Source organism: Heterodontus francisci, chromosome 36, assembly GCF_036365525.1.
Source record: "Heterodontus francisci isolate sHetFra1 chromosome 36, sHetFra1.hap1, whole genome shotgun sequence".
NCBI classification, from domain to species: domain Eukaryota; kingdom Metazoa; phylum Chordata; class Chondrichthyes; order Heterodontiformes; family Heterodontidae; genus Heterodontus; species Heterodontus francisci.
The window spans coordinates 21,147,183-21,173,872 of NC_090406.1; the positions used below are offsets into that span (position 1 = coordinate 21,147,183).

The 26,690-nt window shown below is 39.8% G+C and overlaps 1 protein-coding gene across 6 annotated transcripts in view; it reads left to right on the forward strand.

Annotated features, from left to right (window-relative positions):
- LOC137351648 (casein kinase I) overlaps positions 1 to 26,690 on the forward strand; it is a 144,404-nt gene that overhangs the window by 54,171 nt on the left and 63,543 nt on the right. For 5 of the 6 annotated variants that reach the window (XM_068016301.1, XM_068016300.1, XM_068016304.1 and 2 more), the window contains exons 2-4: positions 7,621 to 8,054; positions 18,336 to 18,376; positions 25,297 to 25,366. In XM_068016301.1, coding sequence (XP_067872402.1) covers positions 7,871 to 8,054; positions 18,336 to 18,376; positions 25,297 to 25,366 — 295 coding nt within the window. In that variant the 5' untranslated portion in view covers positions 7,621 to 7,870. Of the gene's footprint in view, positions 1 to 7,620; positions 8,055 to 18,335; positions 18,377 to 22,421; positions 22,499 to 25,296; positions 25,367 to 26,690 lie in introns of those variants that run through there. The other variant, XM_068016305.1, reaches the window with a different exon arrangement.

Genomic DNA, 26,690 nt, shown 5'->3' on the forward strand with positions numbered 1-26,690 from the left:
GCACCAATGTATGGCACAAAACTGTCGCAATTCAGAATTAATAATCACTCCTGATATGAGAAATATGGTGGTTTGGAATACCACGTTGATATCGTAAGGGGTGCTGTTTTGATGGCACTTGGAGCTCTCCTTTGTATGTAGCTGTATTGTATCCAAAAACTGACCTTGGGGTTCTTGAAATAGCAAGTGTTCTATTTCCAGCACTGACATTCTGCACTTTGTACTTAAACCATGCTTTTAGAACAATTAAAAAATCAGGGTGGAATAAGTAGAAAACAAAATTAATTTTTAATTACTGAAAAAGGACAATAGGAATAAGGTGAAAGAAAGTCAGCACAGGTCATGATTTTACATTTTTTTTGTTTTTAAATGTCTAATTATTACAGGCATTTAATCATTTGAGTGAATATTTCTTTTCCTTTATTAATGTAATAATTATATTGATGTCTGGAGCATGAACTGAAAACTAGCAAAACCCATTGGCTAGTGAGCTGTTTGTCTGGGGAATAATTGTACTTTTCACTCTTGCCTTTCTGTAAAACACATTTCAGTGCTATTTATGATCTCCAGATTATTGGAGTTTGTTCATTGTGACATTTGATTACCTTGATGCACCATTTAGCTCAAATGCATTTCAAAAAAAACAAAACCAATCTGTCCAGAATTTAGAATACATACCTGAGAAGTTATTTATTTTCCATCCAAAAAGTGCAGTTGCCACATTCCTTTTTGAATGAGGATGAAAACACACCAGTGTGCATTCAAAACATAAAAGAAAATGAGATTGTTATGACCAGGTGAGAAAGGTGTCTCGGGGTCTCTTTCAGCCTTCACATGGTCTTATTGTCACAGGATTTAATTTTTAAACCGTGTTTTGAGCTCCCCCTTGGTGAATCCTTGTTCACCCCTTTCCAATTGTAAGACAAAGAAATGAGCACAAACGGGCCTCCTTAGGTTTGAAGAGGAAAAGTGAAATTTATTAAAACTTAAACTCTAATTCGGTTAACGCCTACAGATACACGCCACGCCCCCACGCTAGCATGCATACGCGATACGTACATGCAAATAGAGACAGAAAAGAGAAGAAAAAATAGAGAGGTTTGAGGCAATATCAGAAGAGTTTCTTGTTACTGTGCTTAGAGCTCACTGTAGTCCTTTTGTAGGTAGTTCTTGCTTTTCGTTGGGGCCCAGTATTCTTCTTAAACCTTGTTCACTGTAGGAGACTTTTCTCTCTTGGGGTTCCTGTGTCTTCAATGGTTTCTGAAACTGGTGAGAGCGAGATGAGAGCAGACAGGAGAGAGGTCTTTTCAGTCCAGGAGAAAAATGCTTTGAGTTCAAATTTTCTGTGGCAAGTTCAAATTCAAAAAACCTCCAACAGCCAGTTAGTCATGTGACTAAACTGGTCTGACCACGTCTTGTGTGTACTGGGGGAGCAGGGACTGGTTCCTTTGGTTCCAACGCTGCTAGTATGCAAGGGGCCTGGCAATTCCTTCTGATGGGGCCCTCTTCCCAGCAACAATTTTAAGTTTAATGTCTATGTGGTGAAATTATGTGCTTCATTCTTGGCAGGTGGGGGCCTGCATGACACAGATTAAACTCTGAAATCTGCTGTGCTAACATGAGCAATAGGTGTTAGAAAAAAAATCTCCAGGAAACCTTAAAGGTGTTGTATTGCCTATGCATTCTTTAATATTTGCTAATTGTTAATTGATGTTCAAAAGTGTGCTGCACCTATCGATTTATAATGCATAGGCTTTATTGATTAGAACTAATCTGTACTTTCATTAAATGATCTCATGTTGGACTATTGTAGCAGGTCTTTTGAGGCTTTTCTTAAGGTTGATTGCTCAGTGTTTCTTTTCTCAACCTCATTGGATCGCCATTACCGGCACTCATACAATCTGATCAAATTGTAAATAGGTTGGACCACTGACTTCATGCCTGTTCCTAAAAAAATACTACTGTCATCAACCAAATGGCAATGGAGTTGTCTTGGAGAAATGTAAACTGTTCTGGTGACTATCCATAAGCCCCTTTCTTTCCCATAATAGAATTGACTTCCTATCAAAGAGCTTGCAATGTAAGAAAATACGTATGAATCACGGTCGATGCTGTATTTATTTTTTGCTCCAACGCTAACATTCCCAAAATTATTACTGCATTACTAGAGTGATTGTGCACTGACCACCTCCAGGCACTTACCCATTGTCTCTCGAGACAAGGAGGCCAAAGAAGACTCGAGTGATTGTGCACTTTTTAAATCATTTGAGTCTGCTGGTTATTGTTCCTTTAATAGGTTTTATTGAGAATTTTGGTAAGTTAACTAGCTATTTAAACAGTTTTACACTAGAGGCTTTTCCAATTTGTCCTATATGCAGTTTGCCCACTTTCCTGTTAACCACACCCTCACTAGAGCTGAAGTGTCTTGATATTCCAGTTTCAAAATATTTAGATAACCTTCCAGTGGGAAACCTCAGATTTGCTTCAGAGCACCACACTGACTTTCACGGATATTTAGGGCTGCCTTTTTATGTGGAAAGGCTGAAATATCAGGATGACAGCTATGCCCATAGTCAACTACATTTTCTCAACTCTCCCTTTGCTCGTTTTGAAAAGGTAGACCAGTCGTAGACCCTCGGCATTAATACTGGCCCTTTTAAGGTAATCTTTTCCTTAATCTTTTCCTTACATGCCTATTCTGCATGGCTTTGCAAATTGTAAGTAAAAACAAAGTGCTGGAAATACTCAGCAGGTCTGGCAGTATCTGTGGAGAGGGAAGCAGAGTTAATGTTTCGGGTCTGTGTCCTTTCATCAGAACTGAATCAAAATTTTGCTTTATATTTGCATATAGTAAGCATTGATATATTCAGAAGGACTTGATGCCATCCTCTGCTTAAAGAACAGATTTTTCTGCACCCTACAAGAGTATCATATGTTTTTATCTAAATTTGCCATGATTTCGTTAGCGACGGATATTTGTTAGAGATTTAATGGAAAGTCAAAAATGCTGCTCTTTTTGAATTATTTTGTAAATTTGCTTTGTTGGGAAATTAGAGAAGGTTTTTCGACTGTGTCTTTGCAAGGTTTCAAAGAACAAAGAACCGTACAGCACAGGAACAGACCATTCGGCCCACCAAGCCTGCGCCGATCTTGATGCCTGTCTAAACTAAAACCTTATGCACTTCCGGGGACTGTGTCCCTCTATTCCCATCCTATTCATGTGTTTGTCAAGATGCCTCTTAAACGTCGCTATCGTACCTGCTTCCACCACCTCCCCTGGCAGCAAGTTCCAGACACTCACCACCCTCTGTGTAAAGAACTTGCCTCGCACATCCCCTCTAAACTTTGCCCCTCATACCTTAAACCTATGTCCCCAAGTAACTGACTCTTCCACCCTGGGAAAAAGCTTCTGACTATCCACTCTGTCCATGCCACTCATAACTTTGTAAACCTCTATCATGTCGCCACTCCACCTCCGTTTTTCCAGTGAAAACAATCCGAGTTTATCCAACCTCTCCTCATTGCTAATACCCTCCAGACCAGGCAACATCTCGGTAAACCTCTTCTGTACCCTCTCCAAAGCCTCCACATCCTTCTGGTAGTGTGGCAACCAAAATTACACGCAATATTGCCAGTGTGGCCTAACTAAGGTTCTGTACAGCTGCAGCATACCCCGACCGATGAAGGCAAGCATGCCGTATGCCTTCTTGACTACCTTATCCACATGCGTTGCCACTTTGTCACCTGTGGACCTGTACGCCCAGATCTCTCTGCCTGTCAATACTCCTAAGGGTTCTGCCATTTACTGTATACTTCCCACCTGTATTAGATCTTCCAAAATGCATTACCTCACATTTGACGGATTAAATTCCATCTGCCATTTCTCCGTCCAAATCTTCAGCGATCTATATATATCCTGCTGTATCCTCTGACAATCCTCATCACTATCAGCAACTCCACCAACCTTTGTGTCGTCCGCAAACTTACTATTCAGACCAGCTACATTTTCCTCCAAAGCATTTATATATACTACAGCAAAGGTCCCAGCACTGATCCCCGCGGAACACCACTAGTCACAGCCCTCCATTCAGATTAGCACCCTTCCACTGCTACCCTCTCTTCTATGACTGAGCCAGTTCTGTATCCATCTTGCCAGCTCACCTCTGATCCCATGTGACTTCACGTTTTGTACCAGTCTACCATGAGGGACCTTGTCAAAGGCTTTACTGAAGTCCACGTAGACAACATCCACTGCCCTTCCTTCATCAATCACAAGTCTAAACTGGATAACTGGTAAAACACTTGATGGGGAAAACATATTTGTGAAGAAATCGTAGAGCAGATGAATGCTCAACACCAGTTCATTCAATGGAAGGTTAGTAACAAAGTTTCAGTCTGATTAAAATCAGGCAGATAGATATCGAAGATAGCGAGTTATGCTGGAGGTATAAAGAAGCAACATATGCCTTGGCCTGATTTGGCGCTGTGGAGTAATTCTGAAAATCTGGAGCGAGAATCTTTTTCTTAATCTAAGACTTATTCGAGCCTCTGAATTTACAGAAAGTCTTTCTTCTCCACTCTGGCTGGTCGTTGACCAGGATCCATAGGTAGGGCAAGGTTGTTCTCATTATTGACCCCCTACTAAGCATTCTTTGAAACTAAAATGCCCATTGGTTCCACCTCGAGCAGTTCTGGAAGGTAATCATTTTGTAGTGTTACATTTCTTGTCGGGGGCCTGATTCGAGCTATGACCCTGGGCCTACCCAGGCATAATTCACGAACCTTTCTATGAAACCAACAGCTAAGGGTTGAAGAATAAATATTGGTTGGGACACCTAGAAAACTCTGCTCTATTTCAATAGTGCTGTGGGGTCTTTTATGTCCACCTTTAGTAATGTTACTGGTTTGTTTACTGATCTTATGATTAAACTGCTGAAGTTCACTTAAGAGTTACATTTCCCTGTTTTTGTTGAGTATTGTATAAATGATTTTGTGGTTTGCAGGGATAAAAAAAACCCCAGCTTAATCAAGACTTGTGCTTGATTAAAATAAAGCACTGAAATTTTATATTTGGGTCATAACAGTTATCCAGAATTTGATCTATTATAGTTCTTTTTACAATTTATTTGAAGAACCCACATATTACAAGCAAAATAAAAATGCAAGTTGTAATGGGAAAATTGGCCATTTATTAACAATTAACAATTTAGGGAGAAATGGTTTTAAACTTTAATGTTTTCAAAATAAAAAAAAAACAGAGCAAAGTTGTAATTTTTTTCACACAGATGGTAGTGTATATATTCTCATTACTATATTGACTGTAGTTGTGTTAGATTAGAAAAAGCTGGAATCACTCAGCAGGTCAGGTAGCACCTGTAATGTTAACCCATTGTTTCTCTCTCCACAGATGATGCCTGACCTGCTGACTTGTTCCAGCACTTTTATTTCAGATTTCTAGCATCTGCCATATTTTGCTTTTTGTGAAGCTTTGTATATTTATAGTGTAACTTTGCTGTCTAGAGAGCCAAGCAAGTACAGGAACTAGCCCACTTTCTTCTATAGAATTTTAAAGCTTAAACCAATTTTCTTTGTTTGCAGGGGAGGTGGGCAGCAAAGGACAGAACACCATTTGGGAAATATTTGTTCTAGAACTGTTGTTATGCCTAATTTAAGTAAATATGCAATTTAACATTTCTGTGTACATTCAACCTCCATATACAAATTGAATATTTTGCTTTTATCTCAGCAAAGAAACCTCCAAGTGACACTTTTTAAGATGTTTATATCACACTGCAAAGCTGCCAATTTGCCCTTTCCTCCTCCTTGCCCCATCTCCCTCCCCCCAGTTTTTTTTTAACTTTAGACCTTTTTCTGTTTTCTTTGTGTTCTACACGAGTTAGAAAACATTTGTTTTTTGCTTATATTAATCTTCACTGGAAAAGAACTTTGTAAGTAGTTCCAGGAATCATTGTATGGCAGTCCTTTTGAAGCATTATTGCCTTTTTTGGAAAGTTTTTTTTTGTGAAGTTTTACTTTCATTTAGTTCCCAGTGCTACCTATCTAGTCAATGGCAAGTGGAAAACATCACAGTAAGGGGCCTCAATTTTAGGCAAATAGTTGAAATTTACTGCACATTGAGTTCTGCACAAGGAAGAAAATGTTGTTTGTAAATTTGTATCAGATGTTGATTCTTTCCAGTAATTGGTATTCACACACCCATTTACACTCTTACTGGCAATGTGAAGCCTGCTCCAAATGCATTGAGAGGTTAATGGAATAGTCTTGTTTTCTCATGTCATCTGGCGGCAAAGCAGTCCTGAACTAGAGGGACAAAGGAATTCCTGTTTCATTTAGCAGCACACCTCTGACTGCAGGTTTAAACAGGGATTTGAGTTGAAGGGAGCATTCTAAGATGCATCTGCTGAGAAACATTCAGAAATAACTCCGATGGCTGGTGTGAATATGTTGACATCATCTAGAACTCTAAATTTCCTTCAGTATTAGACACTAGGTTTTTCATCTTTTGGCATTCTGTAATCAGTTCTGATGCTGCCCAAAATTGTTTTGAAGAAAGTGCGCAAAATGGTTTTGACATTGTCTCATTATTATCTGTCAGCTGAAAAATTTTGATTGTGTTCAATATCAACCTTAATGCACAACTTCATGAAGTAGTCCTGGTTGTTAATCCTCGAACCTACACTTAACCACATTCAAGGCTTTTAACTGATATTTCTTTTTTCACGCACCCATTGAGACTTAATGAAGGAATCCAGTGCTCCCACTGAGTATACAGAGTTTCTCTCAGTAATGGCTTGCATCCAGAGAGCACTATCCTTGCCAGCCACATCAATATAAGCTAGAATTGCTTTAACATCACCTGAGGTATATACTTGCAGGAAAGCCAACTCATGGATTTTGTCTACTGATAATTCCAAGTTCTTTGTGTTGAAAGGATATTTAATTATCCAGCAGTTTGAATTAATCAATGCAATAACACAGCAAAATGGGAATTTAGTGCCAAAAATGAATTGAGATCATTTGAATTGAGCAGCTTTGGATTATGAAAAGTAGATTGTACCCTGAGAGCGTTGAGCACTAATGCTCAGAGCTGTGGAGTGGAAACAAATATAGGTTTGATCCCATCTGCACTCTAATCCATGCCAAGTAAGAAGGCATCCAGCAGCACCTGTGACATTTTCCCACAAGGAAAAGGAAAATAGGAAAAATAAAGTTTTGCATGTTAGTTCCCAGTGTCTTATGGTAGACCATTACCAGGTGGGAGGAATTGGTGGTGATATTGGAGCAGACCATTCCTACTTGTCCTGGTAGCAAAGCTAACCTGACTTTTGAAAAACACATGAAGTGTGATGTCTTAAGGTTTTAATCTGCAAGCATTTGCAAAATTAAAAAATACCACTTCTTAAATTTCAGAACATTGCAAACTCAGCATTGATCAACTTTACTTCATCCCTCAATTATTATTTCTCCTATAATAATCCTGTATAACAAGGAATAGAAAAGATTTGCTTGGTTCTCTCATACACAATGGAGACTTTATTTTTTTTATAATTTATAAACAGAACTGTAAAAATGTACTCATTGATTTATTTTGTTTTGTAGGTCTACACCAAAGAAGGAAGGTGGAGGAATTCAGCTGTTCCATCTCTCTTTTCGGTTTGACTTGAGGATGTGTTGGCTCTTAAAAAATGTACAAAAGAAGACAAAAATGGAAGATTTGTCGAGACCTTTGGTGGTGCTAAACTTGTAGTAGCCCATTTTTTAACCGTGATGATATTCTAAAATTCCAAGTTTTGGCGTTGTGGGTTTGCATGGCAAAGTAACCGTGGAGAAGCCAGGCTATCACAAACTTATGGATTTTGATAAGAGAGGGGGGAGGGGTGAAGCGGAAGAAACAAGAAGAATGTCAAAATCTGGTGGGCGAGGAACCAACTGTGGCCGGAGTACGGGGACCAGCTCTGGAGTCTTAATGGTGGGTCCCAACTTCCGAGTGGGGAAGAAGATTGGATGTGGGAATTTTGGAGAGCTTCGTCTGGGTAAGAATCCTCAAATTGCTGATTCCCTCTTTTCCTCTTATTTTCAGGAATGATTGCGTTTGTAAAGGCCAGTCATATGAATCAAGGTCAATGTCTAGCTATAGTTTTACAAAGAACTGGTACTTAGTCTGTTTACCAAAGTGATATTTGTACATCCAGAATATACATAAACCTTCCCAGTTCTAGTATTCTCTTGTACCTAGCACTTACTTTCACTTGCTGTCCATCTTTTGTCAAGACGGCTGTCCCTTCGTAAATCTGGAGACTAATTCATTTGAGCCCTAAGTTTTAGCACATTGAATCACTGTACCGGCCTCCTGTGGTTGACAATGCACGTCGTAGGATACTAGATACTGTCATTTCACTATATTTATTGATTGTTTGTGCCACTCTCTCCACCTAGTATATCTCTCAAATTGTAACTTTCAATTAAGTGCATTCTATCTTACATGCCCTTTCTGAAATTGCCTTTCTTGGTGACTTCACCATCAAGAATAGATCCACACTGTCATGCTAATCAGGTCAGCATGGATGCTGAGCCCTGCAAATGGCCTTGGACAAGTTGTTAGCCAATTGACCTGTGTGATTCCTCTTAATCTTCTCTTTTCTAATGAAAAGAGCCCGAAATTCTCTAATCTTCCCTCCACACCAAAAGCCCCTCATCCCTGTTATGATATGAAATCTCTTCTGCAAATTCACAGCCATTCAGCACAGTTCTAACCCCCATGTGAGCTACTTAATATTTTTTCTGAGAAAACATTAGCAAGCAGCTTTATGAATTAAGTGTCTCACGTTCACTAAATGTTTGAAGCCAGTTGCAAATAACTATTGAACGTGCAGCTTGAGCGAAGTATCCCTTCTGGTGAAGTTCCTAGTCAACAAGCGGGTCTATCTCTCCTTTTCTCATTGCTCCTCCCCTTTCAAATCCATTGTGGGAGAACTGTTCAAAGTATTTAAACAAAAATATGGATTACTTGCCAAAATTGCTACAGTTACCCTCTCTTGCTCAAAAAATCAAGCACCTTCACTACTTATGAAGTTTGAACTGGATTAAGGAATTGATTTAGCGAAAGGCTTTTGAGTTTTGTATAATGTAAATGCCATATGTGAAATAATTAAATGCAGTTTGTTCTGCAGAGTCACACAATGTTTGAATAAACCTTTTGGAATATTCTTTTGAGAGAAGGGCAGTTAAGTCTGAACCCCACAATCTTTTGCACATGGATGAAAAGGGCCTCCTCAATTAATTACAAGCATGCTATAATTTGGCTTATAAATAAAAATTATATAACACAATGTGTGTATATATATATATATATATATATATGGGAAGGACTTCGTATTGCTTGATGAAATAAGGTTACGAAGAAAGATGTTTAGCTTTTGTAGAAATATTTATATAAATTTTTTAAAATTTCAACACAAAAGGGCATGATGAACTATTAAAATGGATTGGTGTCCACAGACTTCACCTGTGGGATTTGCTGGCTTCAGTGTTGTCATTCGAATCTTAAAGTGCAATTATCTGACTATTCTACTTCCACCTGAATGGTAAGAAACACAGCCAGATGTGCTATTGTGGATGTTGTCTTTCCAAATTTGGGCTGTATATACAAGTGAAGTGAATGGTACTGGTGTAGACAAACATTAAAGCATATTTACTTTTGTGGTTTTTTTAATACAAACTGGTGCCAATAAGTCTAATAAAACTACTACACATCTGTACAATGGTTACTGTGAAGATAGTTTCATTGATGGAATGTTTGCCAAACTTATGATTTTTGAGAACTGTGTTCCTACTCCTCCAGTATTTGCTATGTTAACCTAACATCTATCAGTGACTTTCTGAAATATTGATATTCTGACCTATACAAGAGCAATTTTGGATATTCACAGTGCTTTTTTTCAAAATTCCAAAATTCAGCCTTGGATACTGGGAAAGTGAAAGGTCTGCCTGGCTCTTAATTTGTGTGTCCAAAGCCAAACTCTGAAATGGACTCAGTATATCAATTTAAGCATTTTAGTTAAATTCCCCATGTTTAAATTCAACATCTTTTAAAAACAAAAGTGCTGCCAATCCTCTAGCAATGCTGCTTTGCCATTCCACCACCCCCCCCCAACCCCACCTTGCTTTACTCACTATACAAAGTAGCTAATGTCAGAGGCCCTGCTGAGTTACAGATTGATTTGGTGAAAGTGAATGTTAGTGCTCTAATACACAACCCAACTTCTCCTTGTCTTTGATACTAAAGATTGCATCTGTCTTTCCATTTTAGTGCTTTTCATTATTTGTAGAGTTTTTATTATTTCATATGGGTGTCGCTGGCAAGGCCAGCATTTGTTGCCCATCTCTTGACAACTGAGTTGCTTGCTCGGCCATTTCAGAGGGCAGTTAGGAGTCAACCACATTGCTGTGGTCTGAAGTCACTTGTTGGACAGACCGAGTAAGGATGGCGGATTTACTTCCGTAAAGGCCATTAGTGAACCAGATGGGTTTTTACAACTATCAATGTTAGTTTCATGGCACCATTACTGAAACTCGCTTTCAATTCCAGATTTTTTTTATTTGCTGCAGTGATGGGATTTGAGCCTGTGTGCCCAGGACATTAGCCTCTTCCTCTGGATTACTAGTTGTGACATTACCACTACGCCACTGTCTTCCCCTCCATGCTTTGTTCAACTTAAAGTGACAACTTTTTTTTTATTCATTCATGGGATGTAGGCGTCACTGGCCAGGCCAGCATTTATTACCCATCCCTAATTGCCCTTGAGGAGGTGGTGGTGAGCTGCCTTCTTGAACCTCTGCAGTCCATTTGTGGTAGGTATGCCCACAGTGCTGTTAGGGAGGGAGTTCCAGGATTTTGCCCCAGCGACAGTGAAGGAACGGCGATATAGTTCCAAGTCAGGATGGTGTGTGACTTGGAGGGGAACTTGCAGGTGGTGGTGTTCCCATGTATTTGCTGCCCTTGTCCTTCTAGTTGGTAGAGGTCGCGGGTTTGAAAGGTGCCGTCTAAGGAGCCTTGGTGCATTGCTGCAGTGCAGCTTGTAGATGGTACACATTGCTGCCACTGTGTGTCGGTGGTGGAGGGAGTGAATGTTTGTAGATGGGGTGCCTAACAAGTGGGCTGCTTTGTCCTGGATGGTGTCGAGCTTCTCGAGTGTTGTTGGAGCTGCACCCATCCACGCAAGTGGAGAGTATTCCATCACACTCCTGACTTGTGCCTTGTAGATGGTGCACAGGCTTTGGGGAGTCAGGAGGTGAGTTACTCGCCACAGGATTCCTTGCCTCTGACCTGCTGTTGTAGCCACGGTATTTATATGGCTACTCCAGTTCAGTTTCTGGTCAATGGTAGCCCCTAGGATGTTGATAGTGGGGGATTCAGCGATGGTAATGCTGTTGAATGTCAAGGGGAGATGATTAGATTCTCTCTTGTTGGAGATGGTCATTGCCCGGCACTTGTGTGGCACGAATGTTACTTGCCACTTATCAGCCCAAGCCTGGATACTGTCCAGGTCTTGCTGCATTTCTACACTGACTGCTTCAGTATCTGAGGAGTCACAAATGGTGCTGAACATTGTGCAATCATCAGTGAACATCCCCACTTCTGACCTTATGATTGAAGGAAGATCATTGATGAAGCAGCTGAAGATGGTTGGGCCTAGGACATTACCCTGAGGAACTCCTGCAGTGATGTCCTGGAGCTCAGATGATTGTCCTCCAACAACCACAACCATCTTGCTTTGCGCAATGTATGACTCCAGCCAGCAGAGAGTTTTCCTCCTGATTCCCATTGACCTCAGTTTTGCTAGGGCTCCTTGATGCCATACTCGGTCAAATGCTGCCTCGATGTCAAGGGCAGTCACTCTCACTTCACCTCTGGAGTTCAGCTCTTTTGTCCATGTTTGAACCAAGGCTGTAATGAGGTCAGGAGCTGAGTGGCCCTGGTGGAACCCAAACTGAGCGTCACTGAGCTTTACTACTTGTTTTTTTTTATATGATCTCTACAGCTCTTCAGAAATTCAAATTGCGTATAAAAGCAAAATACTGCGGATGCTGGAAATCTGAAATAAGATCAAGAAATGCTGGTAATACTCAGCAGGTCTGACAGCATATGTGGAGAGAGAAGCAGAGTTAACGTTTCAGGTCAGTGACCCTTCTTCAGAACCGTCCTGAAGAAGGGTCACTGACCGGAAACATTAACTCTGCTTCTCTCTCCACAGATGCTGCCAGACCTGCTGAGTATTTCCAGCATTTCTTGTTTTTAATTCAAATAGATTGCTGTTTTGAGAAACAGTAACAAGTTTCAGGTAAGAGTAGCCTACCTATTCCAATTTCTCACCAGAATACCCTGATTCATATTGAAATCTAATAACTCTATCCTATTTACTGGCAGGAATTTGTATAGTCCTTTTTTAAATATTGTCATATCTTCATCATAATTTACAACCTTGAGCCATGATTAGTGAATTTTGTACACATATTTATCTGAATCCACATTCAACAAACTCTTTATAATAAATCTTGGATTAAATCACTGCCCTTTTCAGAGATATTTAGGCTCTCCTTCTCCTGTCCCCTTAGTCCTGGAATTAACCTGAAATTATCCTTTGCACTCAATCATAGAAAAGTTAAGGCACAGAAGGAGGCCATTTAGCCCATCGCGCCTGCATGGCTGAAAAAAAACTAGCCGCCCAATCTAATCCCACTTTCCAGCACTTGTTCTGTAGCCTTGCAGGTTACAGCACTTCAGGTGCATGTCCAGGTACCTTTTAAATGAGTTAAGGGTTTCTGCCGCCTCCACCGATCCCGGCAGTGAATTCCAGACTCCCACCACCCTCTGGGTGAAAAAGTTTTTCCTCATGTCTCCTCTAATCCTTCTAATCCTTAAAATCACCTTAAATCAGTGCCCCCTGGTAATTGACTTCTCAGCGAGGAGAAACCAGTCCTTCCTGTCTACTCGATCTAGGCCCCTCAATTTTGTACACCTCAATTGTCATCCCTCAGGCTCCTCTGTTCTAAAGGAAACAACCCAAGCCGATCCAATGTTTCCTTTATAGCTGCAACTTTCAAGCCCTGGCAACATTCTTGTAAATCTCCTCTGTACTCTCTCCAGAGCAATTATGTCCTTCCTATAATGTGGTGACCAGTGTTAGAGAAACATCCAAGCCTGTTTGTGAAAAAGACACTGAGACTAGGATGCTTTGGTGGAGATTGTTTATTGCTTGCCACGGAGCTTACTTCTGCTCTCCAAACATCACCCACAGCCAGTGCTGACTGGCTCTTTAAATATGCACACTTGAACACAATTAACTAATTGAGACCCAACACCTGTTCACCCTATTATCTTGAACTACTAGGTATTTAACATCCATTAACATAATTTCAGACCCTAACAACCAGAACTGTACACAATACTCCAGCTGTGGCCTAACCAGCATTTTATACAATTCCAGCATTACACTCCTGCTTTTATATTCTATACTCAGTCAAGAAAGGAAAGCATTCCATATGCCGCCTTAACCGCTCAATCTACCTGTCCTGCCACCTTCAGGGACCTGTGGACATGCACTCCAAGGTGTATCACTTCTTCTACCCCTCTCAATATCCTCCCATTTATTGTGTATTCCCTTGCTTCATTTGCCCACCCCAAATGCAAAACCTCACTTATTTGAATTGAATTCCATTTGCCACTTTTCCGTCCACTCAACCAAACCATTGATATCATTCTGGAATCTACAGTTATCATCTTTACTATCAACTACATGGCCAATTTTTGTGTCATCTGCAGATTTCCGTATTGTGCCCCCCACATTTAAGTCCAAATCATTAATACATACCACAAACAGCAAGGGATCTAACACTAAGCCCTGTGGAACGCCACTGGAAACATATCCGTCGACCACTACTCTTTGTTTTCTGTCACTGAGCCAGTTTTGGATCCAACCTGCCACTTTCTCCTGAATCCCATGGGCTTTCATTTTTCTGACCTGTGTGCCATCTGGGGCCTTGTCAGATGCCTTACTAAAATACATGTAGACCAGGTCCACTGCACTACCCTCATCAGTCCACCTTGTTACTTCAAAAAATTCAATCAAGTTCGTAAGACACGACCTTCCCGTAGCAAATCCATGCTGATTATCCCTGATTAATCAGTGCCTTTCTAAGTGGCAGTTTATCCTGTCTCTCAGAATTGATTCTAATAATTTACCCATCACTGAGGTCAGATTGACTGGCCTGTAATTATTTGGTCCATCCCTCGCACCCTTTTTAGGCAATGGTACAACACTCGCAGACCTCCAATCCTCTGGTAGCTCGCCTGTATCTAGTGAGGATTTGAAGATGATCCTCAGAGCATCCACTATTAACTGCCTGGCTCCTTTAACCTGGGTTACAATCTATCTGGCCCAGGTGATTTATCCACTTTGAAGGAAGTCAGACCCTCTAGGATTTCCTCTCATTATGCTTATCGTATCTAATATTTCACACTCCTCTTTTACTACAATGTCTGCATCATCCCTCTCCTTTGTGAAGACAGAGACAAAAAACTCATTAAGAATCCTGCCCACATTTTCTGCATCCATGCATAAGTTCCCTTGTACATCTCTGATAGGCCCTACCCTTTACTTGATTATCTTTTAGCTCTTAATGTACTGCTAAAACATGTTTGGGTTTTCCTTGATTTTACCTGCCAATAATTTTTCATGTCCTCTCTTTGCTTTCCTAATTTCCTTTTTTACTTCATCCGTGCACTTTCTATCCTCCTCTAGGCTTTCTAAAGTATTCTGTTTTTTGTGACCGTCGTAGGCTTTCTTTTTCTGCGTTATCTTGTTCTCGATGCTTCTAGATAACCAGGGGGCTCTAGATTTGGCAGTTCCAACCTTTATCTTTGTGGGGACATGTCTACACTATGCCTGTAGAATCTCGCTTTTGAATGCTTGCCCCTGTTTTTCCTTCAAATAGCTGTATCCAGTCCACTTTCGCCAGATCACCTCTCAGCTTTGTAAAATTTGCCTTCCCCCAATTTAGAACTTTTACTCCTGTTTTATCTTTGTCCTTTTGCATGATTGTGCTAAAACTTACTGTATTATGGTCACTATTTCCAAAGTGGTCACCCACTGCTACTTCATCCACTTGCCCAGCTTCATTACTGAAGCCTAAATCAAGAATTGCGCCAGTACCCCCACACCCCCCCCCCCCCCCCCCTCTTCTCGTTGGACTTGTTACATGCTGGCTAAAAGAGTTCTCTTGAATGCAGTTGAAGAATTTTGTGCCCTCTGTGCCCTTCACACTGTTTGTATCCCAGTTGATATTAGGTTAGTTGAAATCCCCAACTATTATTGCCCTATAGTTTTTGCACTCAGAAATTTGCCTAAATATTTGTTCTTCTATCTCCCTCACTGGGGGTCCATAGTACACTCCTATTAGTGCGGCAGCCCCTTTTTAAATCCTGAACTCACCCATTTGGCCTAATTTGATGATTCATTTAGCATATCATCCCTCCTCACAGCTGTTATTGATTCCTTAACTAATAATGCTACACCCCCTCTATATCCCGCCTGAAAACTCTATATCCAGGGATGTTGATCTGCTATTCTTAGCTCTCTTTAAGCCAAGTTTCCGTTGTCGCAATGATATTTTGTTGCCATGTGTCGATCTGTGCCCTCAGCTCATCAGCTTTATTTGCGTTTAAATAAATATCTTTTAACACTGCCAAATTCCTGTGCTGCACACTTTTTAACCTTTTGCTTCTTCGGTCTTTCAGAGTCACTCACTAATTTTCTGCTTCCCGTTCCTGCCCTGAAATTGTCCTATCTGAAACTGCCCTCAGGTTCCCATCCCCTGCCATACTAGTTTAAACCATCCCCAACAGCACTAGCAAACCTTCCTGCAAGGATATTAGTCCCAGTCCTGTTCAGGTGTAGACCATCCGGCTTGTACAGGTCCCACCTTCCCCAGAACCGATCCCAATGTCCCAGAAATCTGAAGCCCTCCCTCCTGCACCATTTTTCCAGCCACGCATTCATCTGGTGTATCTTCCTATTTCTATACTCACTAGCACATGGCCTTGGGAGTAATCCGGAGATTACTACCTTTTGAGGTCTTGCTTGCTAATCTCTTTCGTAACTCCCTAAACTCAGCCTGCAGGACCTCATCCTCTTTGTTCCTATATCGTTGGTACCAATGTGGACCACGACCTCTGGCTGTGCACCCTCGCCCTCCAGAATGCTCTGTGATACCCAGGACCTTGCACCAAAGAGCAACATAACATCCTGGAGCCGCACCTGCGACCACAGAAACACTCGTCTGTTCCCCTAACTATAGAATCCTCTACTACTATTGCTCTCCTCCAATAACTTAATATTCTTTTTCAAATAGCATGGTAAGGACTTCAGGCATAGCTGCAGATATGAACTCAAAGGCCAGATATCATTTTAGAATTGCCTCTCGACTCATAAGGAAAGAAAGAATTTGCATTTATGAAGCACTTTATAAGCCAATAATGTATTTTTGAAATGCTGACATTGTTGTAATTTCAAGAGAACGGCGTCCAATTTGTTGACTGGGGGAATAAATGTTGGCTAGGCCACTGGGGGAACTCCCCCACTCTTCGAAATAGTGTTTGGGAAGAAGACCAAACTAATTTTCTACAATACTGGAATTATTGCCGCCAGTATTTACACTTATACGTGCAAGAGATTTTGCTTTGGGTGCAGTTGGCGATCCAGATGCAAATTGCACTCAAAGTTGCGCTTGTTTTGAGAGGTTTTTTCCCACAGTTTCTGCTCAGACTCATTTGAGTTTGCCAAAAGGTAAATCTGCCATGAACCAGTGCACGAAAGACATAAAAACATAATTATATTAAATTTTGCATTTAAAATATTTATTTGAGTGATAATCTGGTGCAGCTTTATTAATACAGCTGAAAATGGGCTTAATCACAAAATAAGCATTTTTAATCAGCATGTCGAGTCCACCACCTGTGAGTAACCTGATTTAAATTTAATGAAAATGACATTGAAAAACCATACAGAACCATTCACTAGTTATATTGCTATATAATGGTCAGTTCCTTAGTAAATTAAAAGAAGTTATGACCCGGATTTTGCTTTGCACCTTGAAGAAAGCTGCCCACAAAGATCTCACAAGGTCTGTGGCATAGGTTTCATCTTTCCCGATGTTAATTTCATTCTGGCACCACCTCAAGATCTCTGTCATCAAACAGGCTGAGCAGTCTATCAAATTTAAGAATTCTCAGACAACAAACCAGGAAGTAACAAACAGGTTTTATAATTTTACAGAAAATGAAATGAAGGTTGGGTCATTCACATGGGATTAAGGTAGAAGCTGCAATATGAATAAACTTTAAAAAAAAAGTTTTAGTATTTAAAAAATCTATGTAATAGCTCCTGGAATTGAGAAATTAGACATTCCACAAATATAAATTTAACTTTTCAGGGCTAGAGAGGTTGTTCAGTAATTATGACTCAGTATGCCATTTCAAAACCCAGTTGCACCTCAGGTGTAACTTTTAAAAATGAGAATAATCGTGTTAAGAAGTGGATGTTCACGTCAATTCAGTGATTTCCAATTGATTTCCATCTGCGAAGATTTCAATAGCACACCCTTTGGAGGAGTGGGGAATCACTGCAACTTACTGATTCCTGCCATTAACTGTGCATGTGTGGCTGCCCAAAGTTGTCAGTTTCACACTGATGACTTTGAATGCTGATAGTTTCATTGATTAACACTACAAAATCTGGTTCATTATTTAAAAGCTTTCAAAACATGTTTATTATTGTACTTGCACCTTTTTTTTAAAAAAAAGCATAAAATTAAGAGTCTCCTTGAAGAGCCTGAAACCGGTGCAATTGGTGGAAATTGGCAATGGTGATGAACTCATGGTGTGGGAGTATGGCCAGTTTTGTGGGCAAGGTGGCTTCCAGTGCGATGTTTTTTAAACTAGTGCAAACGATTGTGGAAACTCACTTTGCACTGAATGTAATTTGTGCTTCAAATTCCTCAATTTTTTATGCTGCTTTGATCAATTTTGGGCAAATTGCACTGAGGGAAACAGCACTACCCAATGGAAACTCCTGCCCGTGATTAATGCTATGGAGTGACATCCATAAATGAGTTATTGTTACAGCTTTTTCAACAATTAGAGCATGATTACAAAATAATTTATATCTGAATTAACAGCAATAATTAATTACTGATGATTTATCTCTAGAATTTAAAATTTTATTTTAGCTTATTTCTCTTTCCTCTGTTTCACCCAGGAAAGAATTTGTACACAAATGAATATGTGGCCATCAAACTGGTAAGTTGTATTTATTTCCATAAATACCTAGATGTAATACAACTACAGCTTACTTATTGTATGTACCAGTAAATAGCAGCAATAAAGCTGAATCCCTCAACTGGTGATTTCAGAAGTGAATGTTAATGTCAATTTGATGCAATTTCTTCACTAATATTTAAATAAAAACCCTAGATATTGAGGACTAGCTAAATATACACACCTATACCAAGCAACACTACCTGTACCATGCAATGCCAACTGTTCAAATGAGAGCAAAGGGTGCAAATCCACTGTCCCAATGTGTAGTGTGTACAGGGCCAATATTCTTAACACGCAGTAAAGTCAAACCCATGATCAGTACAGATAAGGTAGCATGAATTGATCATTTGTATCTGCTTCTGCCAAAAACAGATTAAACTTCCCCACAGGCTTTACCTGTTCAAAAGAAAAACTTGAGTAGATATGCCTTTTCAAAGTCGTAATGCAGTTCCAAATTTGGATGGTGCTGGTGAGCCACGTATTGCACTTTCAATTTTATGTTGTCATCTGAATACTTTGAAACACACTCTAGATGATTTATTCTTGATTTTAAAGTAAATTTTTATAAAGCCTTGGAACATTTTACCACTCACATTCCTCACCATTGGAAGGAAAATGTGGCATCATTCTGCCCAGCAGTAAAACTATATTCTATGCAGTAATCAAATTGTGTTAATTATTTTTCCGGGGTATGATGTGCAGGGATACTTTCAAAAGAAGCTAATGCTGTAAATCTTTCCACTTATAATTTTATAAATTGTGCACCTTGTTCAGTATTGAATAAAGAGCCTAATATAGAACTTTAGTGTAATGTTTCTCGTAGTAGATTAGCAACCTAGTGATCATGAGTTCAAATCTACCTGTGACGTGTTGTGAGGTTGCATTCAATAAATCTGGTAATTTGCTGGTTGGTGCCACCCAGTTGTACTTCAGGGAAGGGAACCTGGCTCTCTTCTGTCGTGTGACCCTTGTGATTCTAGCACCACTTTATTATCATGTGGCTACTAAGCGCAACCTTCCATCTGCAATAGTTCAGGGCAGTTAGGATAATATGATTATTGCAGCCTTGTCCGTGTTGCCCACATCCCAAGACTTTGTTTAAAAATTGGTCTTTAGTCTTTCAACTTCCTTCCCAAAAAAATTCATAGAATCCTAGAATAGAATCATAGAATGGTTTATAGCAAGAGCAGTTTATCTAGTCCCACTCCACAGTCCTATCCCTGTAGCCCTGCGATTTTTTTATTTCCCCCTCAGGCACTTATCCAATTCCCCTTTGAAAGGCACAATTGAATCTGCCTCCACCACGCTTTCAGGCAGTGCATCCCAGAACGTAACCACTCGCTGCATTTAAAAAAAAAATCCTCATCTCGCCTTTGGCTCTTTTGCCGATCACTTTAAATCTGTGGCAGGGGAATCAAGAACAATGGGAACAGTTTCCATCTACTCTGTCTAGCCTCCTCATAATTTTGAATGCCTCTATCAACTTGCCTCTGAACCTCCCCTTCTTTAATGAGAACAACCCCTGCTTCTCCAGTCTATCCATGTAACTGAAGTCCCTCATCCCGGAACCATTCTCATTTTCTGCATCCTATCTAAAGTTTTCAGATCCTTCCTAAAGTACAGTGCCTAGAATTGGACATAATACTCCAGTTGAGGCTGAGCCTGTGTATTATGAAGATTTATTGTAACTTCCTTGTTTCTGTACTCTATGCCTCTAATTATAAAGCTCAGGACCCCATATGCCTTTTTTAACCACTTTCAAAACCTAGCCTACCACCTTTTAACAATTTGTGTACATATACCTCCCCCCTCCGGCATCTCTGTTTCTGCACCTCCTTTAGAATGGTATCCTTTAGTTTATGTTGCCCCTCCTTGTTCTTCCTACCAAAATGTATCATTTCACACTTCTCTACGTTAAATTGCATCTGCTACATGTCCACCCATTCCACCAGCTTGTCTGTGTCTTCTGGAAGTCCAACACTATCCTCTTCATAGTTCACGATACTTGTCTCATCTTCAAATTTTGAAATTGTGTCCTGTTCACCCAAGTCTAAGTCATTCATATCGATCAAGAAAAGCATGGTCCTAGTACTGTTCCCTGGAGAACACCACTCACTGCATTGCCTTCCTTTGGTCGAAAAAACAAAAAACTTCGTATCCATGCTGCCATTTATTCCATGGGCTTCAACTTTGCTGACAAGCCTATTACGTGGCACTTTATCAGATGTCTTTTAGGAGTCGTCGTATACCTCATCAACCACATTACCCCCATCAAGCCTCCGTTCCCTCATCAAAAAGCTCAAATCAAGTTATTTTTTTTTTATTTAGAGATACAGCACTGAAACAGGCCCTTCGGCCCACCGAGTCTGTGCCGACCAACAACCACCCATTTATACTAACCCTACAATAATCCCATATTCCCTAACACCTCCCTACACTAGGGGCAATTTACAACAGCCAATTTACCTATCACCTGCAAGTCTTTTGGATGTGGGAGGAAACTGGAGCACCCGGCGAAAAGCCACGCAGACACAGGGAGAACTTGCAAACTCCGCACAGGCAGTACCCAGAATCGAACCCGGGTCCCTGGAGTTAGTTGAATACGATTTACCTTTAACAAATCCATGCTGGCTTTCTTTAATTCATCAGCACTTGTCCAACAGACGGTTAATTTTGTCCCAGATTATCATTTCTAAAAGCTTTCCCACCACCGAGATTAAACTTTCCAGCCTCTGGTTAACCGTTTTTTGAACAAGGATGTAGCATTTGCAATTCTCCAGTCCTCTGGAACCACCCCCCAATATATCTAAGGAGCATTGGAAGTTTGTAGCCAGTACCACCACAATTTCCACCTTTACTTCCCTCAGCATTCTCTGATGCATATCATCCATTCCTGGTGACTTGTCAACTAGCTAGCCTTTCTTGTACCTCCGCTTTTAGCAATTTTTTTGCCCATTTAGTATCTCAACCACCTCTTGCACTATGATTTTGATGCATGGTGCTCATTTAGTACCTCAGCCACGCCCTCTACACTTTTTGGTCCCTAATTGGCCTACTCCTTTTACTATTATACAGCTACAGAAGACTTTTGGATTTCCTTTTATGTTAGCTGTCATCGCCTCTCATCTGCTTTCTTTGCCCCACTTATATTTTTCAGTTCCCTTCAGAACTTTCTATATTCGTCTGGTTCTCACTTATGTTAACATTTGACATCTGTCATATGCCCCCTTTTTCTGCTTCATTTTACTCATTACCGCTTTTGTCATCTAGGGAGCTCTGGCTTTGGCTGCCCTACCTTTCCCTCTCGTGGGGATGTACCTTGACTATACCCGAACCATCTCCTCTTTAAAGGCAGCCTATTGTTTGATTACAGATTTGCCTGCCAATCTTTGATTCCAGTTTACCCGGGATAGATTTATTCTCAACCCACCTAAATCAGCCCTCATACAATTGAGTATTTTTTATTCTAGATTGCTCCTTGTCCTTTTCCATTACTAATCTATATCTCATGATCACTGTTCCCTAAATGTTCTCTTACTGACACTTGATCCAGTCGACTCACTTGACCTACTTCATTCCCCAGGACCAGATCCAGAAATGCTTCCTTCCTCGTTGGGCTGGAAATGTACTACTCAGGAAAATTCTCCTGAACACACTTCTGAAACTCTTCCCCTTCTCTGCCCTTTATACTATTACTATCCCTGTCTATATTAGGATAATTTAAGTCCCCATTATCATTACTTTATAGTTTTTTTGCACGTTTCTGTAATTTCCTTAAAAATTTGCTCCTCCTATTTTTTCCATTAGTTGGTGCTCCCAGGTCAGTAGATCCTAAACTTAACAGTGTTGTATATATGAATTTCATTGCTTACTGTACTCATTAAAACAAAAAAGGCTGATTATTGAATTGTACTAATAATTATACGCTCAAACTTGAGTAAATCCTCAGCAGCAGAGGGGTGTAGTATTTTAACGTACCAAAGTGCAGGTGTGGGGCTTGGTGTTTTACCTCACTGTTCTGCAGATCTCAGCTCCCTGCTTTGAGGAGGGGAAAATCTGAGGGCGGATGATGCCTATGCAGCTGCTGAATGCCTCCTGGTGGTCAGTATGTACATTTCTATTCAACGCTGCCAAAATATTAAAGCATATACTCCTTTTTAAATTTGATTTAAATATTGAAGGGGGAACTTGGCTTTGACCTGTCTTACAAGCGGTGCTAGGATTTATTTTTCAAACTTAGCTTGAGTCATCATTTGGTAGTACAAAACTTTATTGCTGAAAATAGAGACATGTTATTGAAGCTTTTCGTCAGCACAATCTGCAAGAATACCAATGTAAGGGAAAACAATGACTTTATACTGTATGAGAAGAGAGTGCTGATTGGTTGGCAAGTGAACTGTGATTGGTAGAGGCGTTGCCATGGAGAAAGCACCAGTTTATGGTGACTGACAGTTAACTGCCAAGCTTTGTTTGAAATTGAAACCAGGCAGCTTGACTCTGGTCAAGGCATTGAGGAATGAACCAGCGAATGGCTGTCACTTATTTTGTTTAATTGAAACAGACACAATGTTTGTACATGTTCGTTCTGTCTGCAAACAGGGTCCTATGTAGTAATATATGTAGCTTCCAGTACCCGCAAATGTGCCACACTGTGAGCCCTACTGACAATCTTAAATTGGTAGTTAACGTAATTCTTAGCACACTGAGGATTAGCAAATGTTGTCCATATGCCGGAATCACATCTAATGTTGGACAGTCTATTTTGAGTTTGCAAGCATGGGCTGGTTGGGTACGGCCTGTACCTTGCCCGTTGCGAACAGCGGAAGAGGCATGTTGTTTGATACGATCCGCCAATCTTTGGGACATATGGCCTATGTACCTAGCATTGCACTGGCATTGAAATTCATATGTCACATTACTCATTTGTGTGATAGGCAGGACGTCTCTTGCGGATTGTCCTGATGAGTGCGAGATGAAAAGCTTTGACAGCATGTCTCTATTTTCATCAATACTTAACTTGAATCCTTATTTTGGCAAGGTCCAAACTCTCTGTATAAATCCCAAGTTTTTGTGTGTGTTTGCTAACTCCATTTGGCTATCAATCTAGGCTCAATTGTCATAACACCAGTAATTAAGTAATATTTCATAACTAGTTTTCTAACAAGTTGTCTTCTATACATTACTAGAGAAACAAAAACAAACTGGTCACTAATGTTTTGTTCGCTTGTGACTTAAAGACTGCATTTCCTAACTTTGATTCCTTTTCTTGAGATTTATATTGTTGACAGCAAAATGATGATGTTTCGCTCTGTGTAAATATTAGCTACTGGCAGAGTTTGTTACTGTAGTTAACAATTGTAACCTTGAAAACTGAAAAGTCTACTTAACAGTCAGCACATAAATATAGAAAAATGTTTTTTTGTGTTTGCATTTTTCACTTGCATTTGGATGTCAAAGCAAAGTTACATCATTTTCGTATAACTTGCACAATTATCTTATTTTCAGCATGTAGCTGCAGGAATAGAGATAAAATGCTTTAACTTTTTAAAAGTGCAGCTGATGGCAAATTGCTATTTATAGGAGCATGAATCGTCTGATTCACCTTATTCTGGAAACAGTGATTTATTAAAGCAGCTGTTTGAATTGCCAGTTCTGTTTCTACCTGATGCCTGATGAAGGAAAGTATATCAGCTGAGGAGGCTGGGATAGATCCACTTTCTGAAGCCTTTACAGTAAAGTATAAAGGTTTATGGACAATAAGGCAAATTCCTATGTTAGTTGAATTGAATGTGAAGTGATTTATTACTGTGGGTGTACTGGATACAAAATGGCAGAGATTGTTTAACATTTTGTCCAGCTAATTGCTTCTGGTCTACAAGTCACAGTATAGCTCAGTCCTTTTCCCAGCACTTCTGTGTTTGTGGTGAAAGACATTTTTCATAAGAACAATTATCCTAAGATCTCAAATATGCACCTTCTACATTGCCATCTCTGGACTAATATGTCCTGGGTTAACAATCACCCCTAACTGTAATCTGTAATTGCAGTTGTGGCCATTGCTGATCACATGGGATGCTCACTACATTTTTTTGAAATATGGAAATACCACGCCATCTGGCCAATGTGTATAGATTAAATAATAGAGGCATAGGAAGCTACTGAGCACTATAATACTTAAAGAGAATGAAAATATAATCAGTCCATGAGGGTTAAAATACTCTTTTTAGAATTGGTCTTTCTTGAACACTTTTTTTTTAAAAAACAGGAATTCTAAATGAAAGCCTTTCCAGGCCCTTCACAGTGTATTGATGTATGTGAGTGATAAAAAGTTCCTGTATACCAGAGAGTTTAGTTCTCCAGTCAGAACTAATGTCTATTGGAATGTTCCTCAACCATTCCATTACCACCTGAAGTTCGACCTGTTCCATCACTGCTGGTTAACAGCATACTGGTAGGGCATATTGTATGTTTTGCTAATTAACAGGTTCTCTTACTGTTAATTCTTTGGCTGTGTAAAATTTGATTTAGAACTTGGAACAGAGTGCTGTACACTTACTCTCAAATCAGTTGACTTTGCCTATTGCCAAAGACAATTAATTTCTGGCATTCATTTTGCATTTTATTTATTTATTTAGAGATACAGCACTGAAACAGGCCCTTCGGCCCACCGAGTTAGAAAATAAATTTTGTATTTTACTGAAAATATAAAATGGAGAAACTTCCCTGTTCTGTCACAAGTCACTGTTGATTAAGGTTTGATATCAAGCCAAAATTTGACAAGCTAGGAAATTCAAACTTTTTAATTATCTAAAAGGGGTTGCCTTTATTACTTAAATTTAACAGTTTTCACAGCTCATTCAACAAATTCTAAAGGTACCAATATTTTACATGTTTCCTAGGAACCTATAAAATCTAGGGCTCCACAACTTCATTTGGAGTACAGATTCTACAAACAGCTGGGAAATGCAGGTAGGAAATTAGAGCATGTTTTATTTCATAATTGATCAGGTGGTTGTTTTGAAATGGCAGTCTTTTGTATAATTAGCTTGCAAAATTAATATCTGGAATATTTGTTTAAAATGTTGATTTTTGAGCATTGATTTTGTCCAATCGTTTGTATTTACTTTGGGAACAAAGATTTATGCACACCTCTCATTGCCACTTTGCATCTTTTCAGTTTCATGGCTTTCTTCTGCTTGACTCTAGTTCTTCCTATCCTGTTCCCTGTGCATTTCAGAAGTTTGTCAGTCTGTCTTCCTAATATCTTGCATGACTTTCCTTTCCATTCATGTCCATTTTACTCTCACATCTCCTTGACGTGTTCTAGGATAATCTGCCTCTGCAACATGAAAAAAAATCTCCTTTTAAACATTTGTGTATTGCCTCCCTCCTTCCCTTTTAATTTTTTTCCCCATTTTATTCCTTTCATCCAGTTTCTTAATAATTCAAATGTGTTCTGTGCTCATTACAACTGTAACTTTAGCACCTTTGATTAATAAACCCTCAAATGTTCCTTGACTTCAACTTGACTTCTTTCCCTGTAAACATGGTTTTCAATTCTCTGGCAGTTGGTATGCTTATGGGAGTCTGCTCCAAGTAACCTTTGTATCCTTTCTTCCACTTCTTATTTATTTTTAATAAAAGAATGAACAGAAGGTAGTCCCTGCCGGGTTAAACATGGAATCCACTGTCACCAGTGACTTAGAGATAAATGAAAATAATTATAAATATAACTCCTAAAATACTATTTTTGGAATTCTCTTTCTTCAATCATCACCCCACCACCCACCAAAACATTGTCCTATCTAGGCTCTATCCTTTGTTAAATGATCATCTTGGTGAGAGTAAGTGGGGTCGAGTGGCCTACTCTTGCTCCTAGTTCTTATGTTTGTAATTTGTATTTATATAGCATTTAACATTGTAAAACAACTTGAGGCACTTCACAGGAACATTATCAATTCGACATTGAGCCATATAAGGAAATATTACGACAGTTAACCAAAATCTTGGTCAAAGAGGTAGGTTTTAAGGAGCGCAAGTTGGAAAGGTTTAGGGAGGGAATTCCAGAGCTTGGGTTCTAGGCAACTGAAGGCACAGATACCAATGGTCGAGCAATGAAAATCGAACAGGTGCAGAAGACCAAAATTGAAAGAGTGCAAGATCTAATAGGATTGTAGCGTGTCAAAAGCTACAGTGATAGGAAAGGGCGAGGCCCTTGAAAACAAGGATAAATATTTCAAGAGGTGTTGCTGGACCTGGAGGCAGTGGAGATTAGCAAGCACAGGGGTGTTCG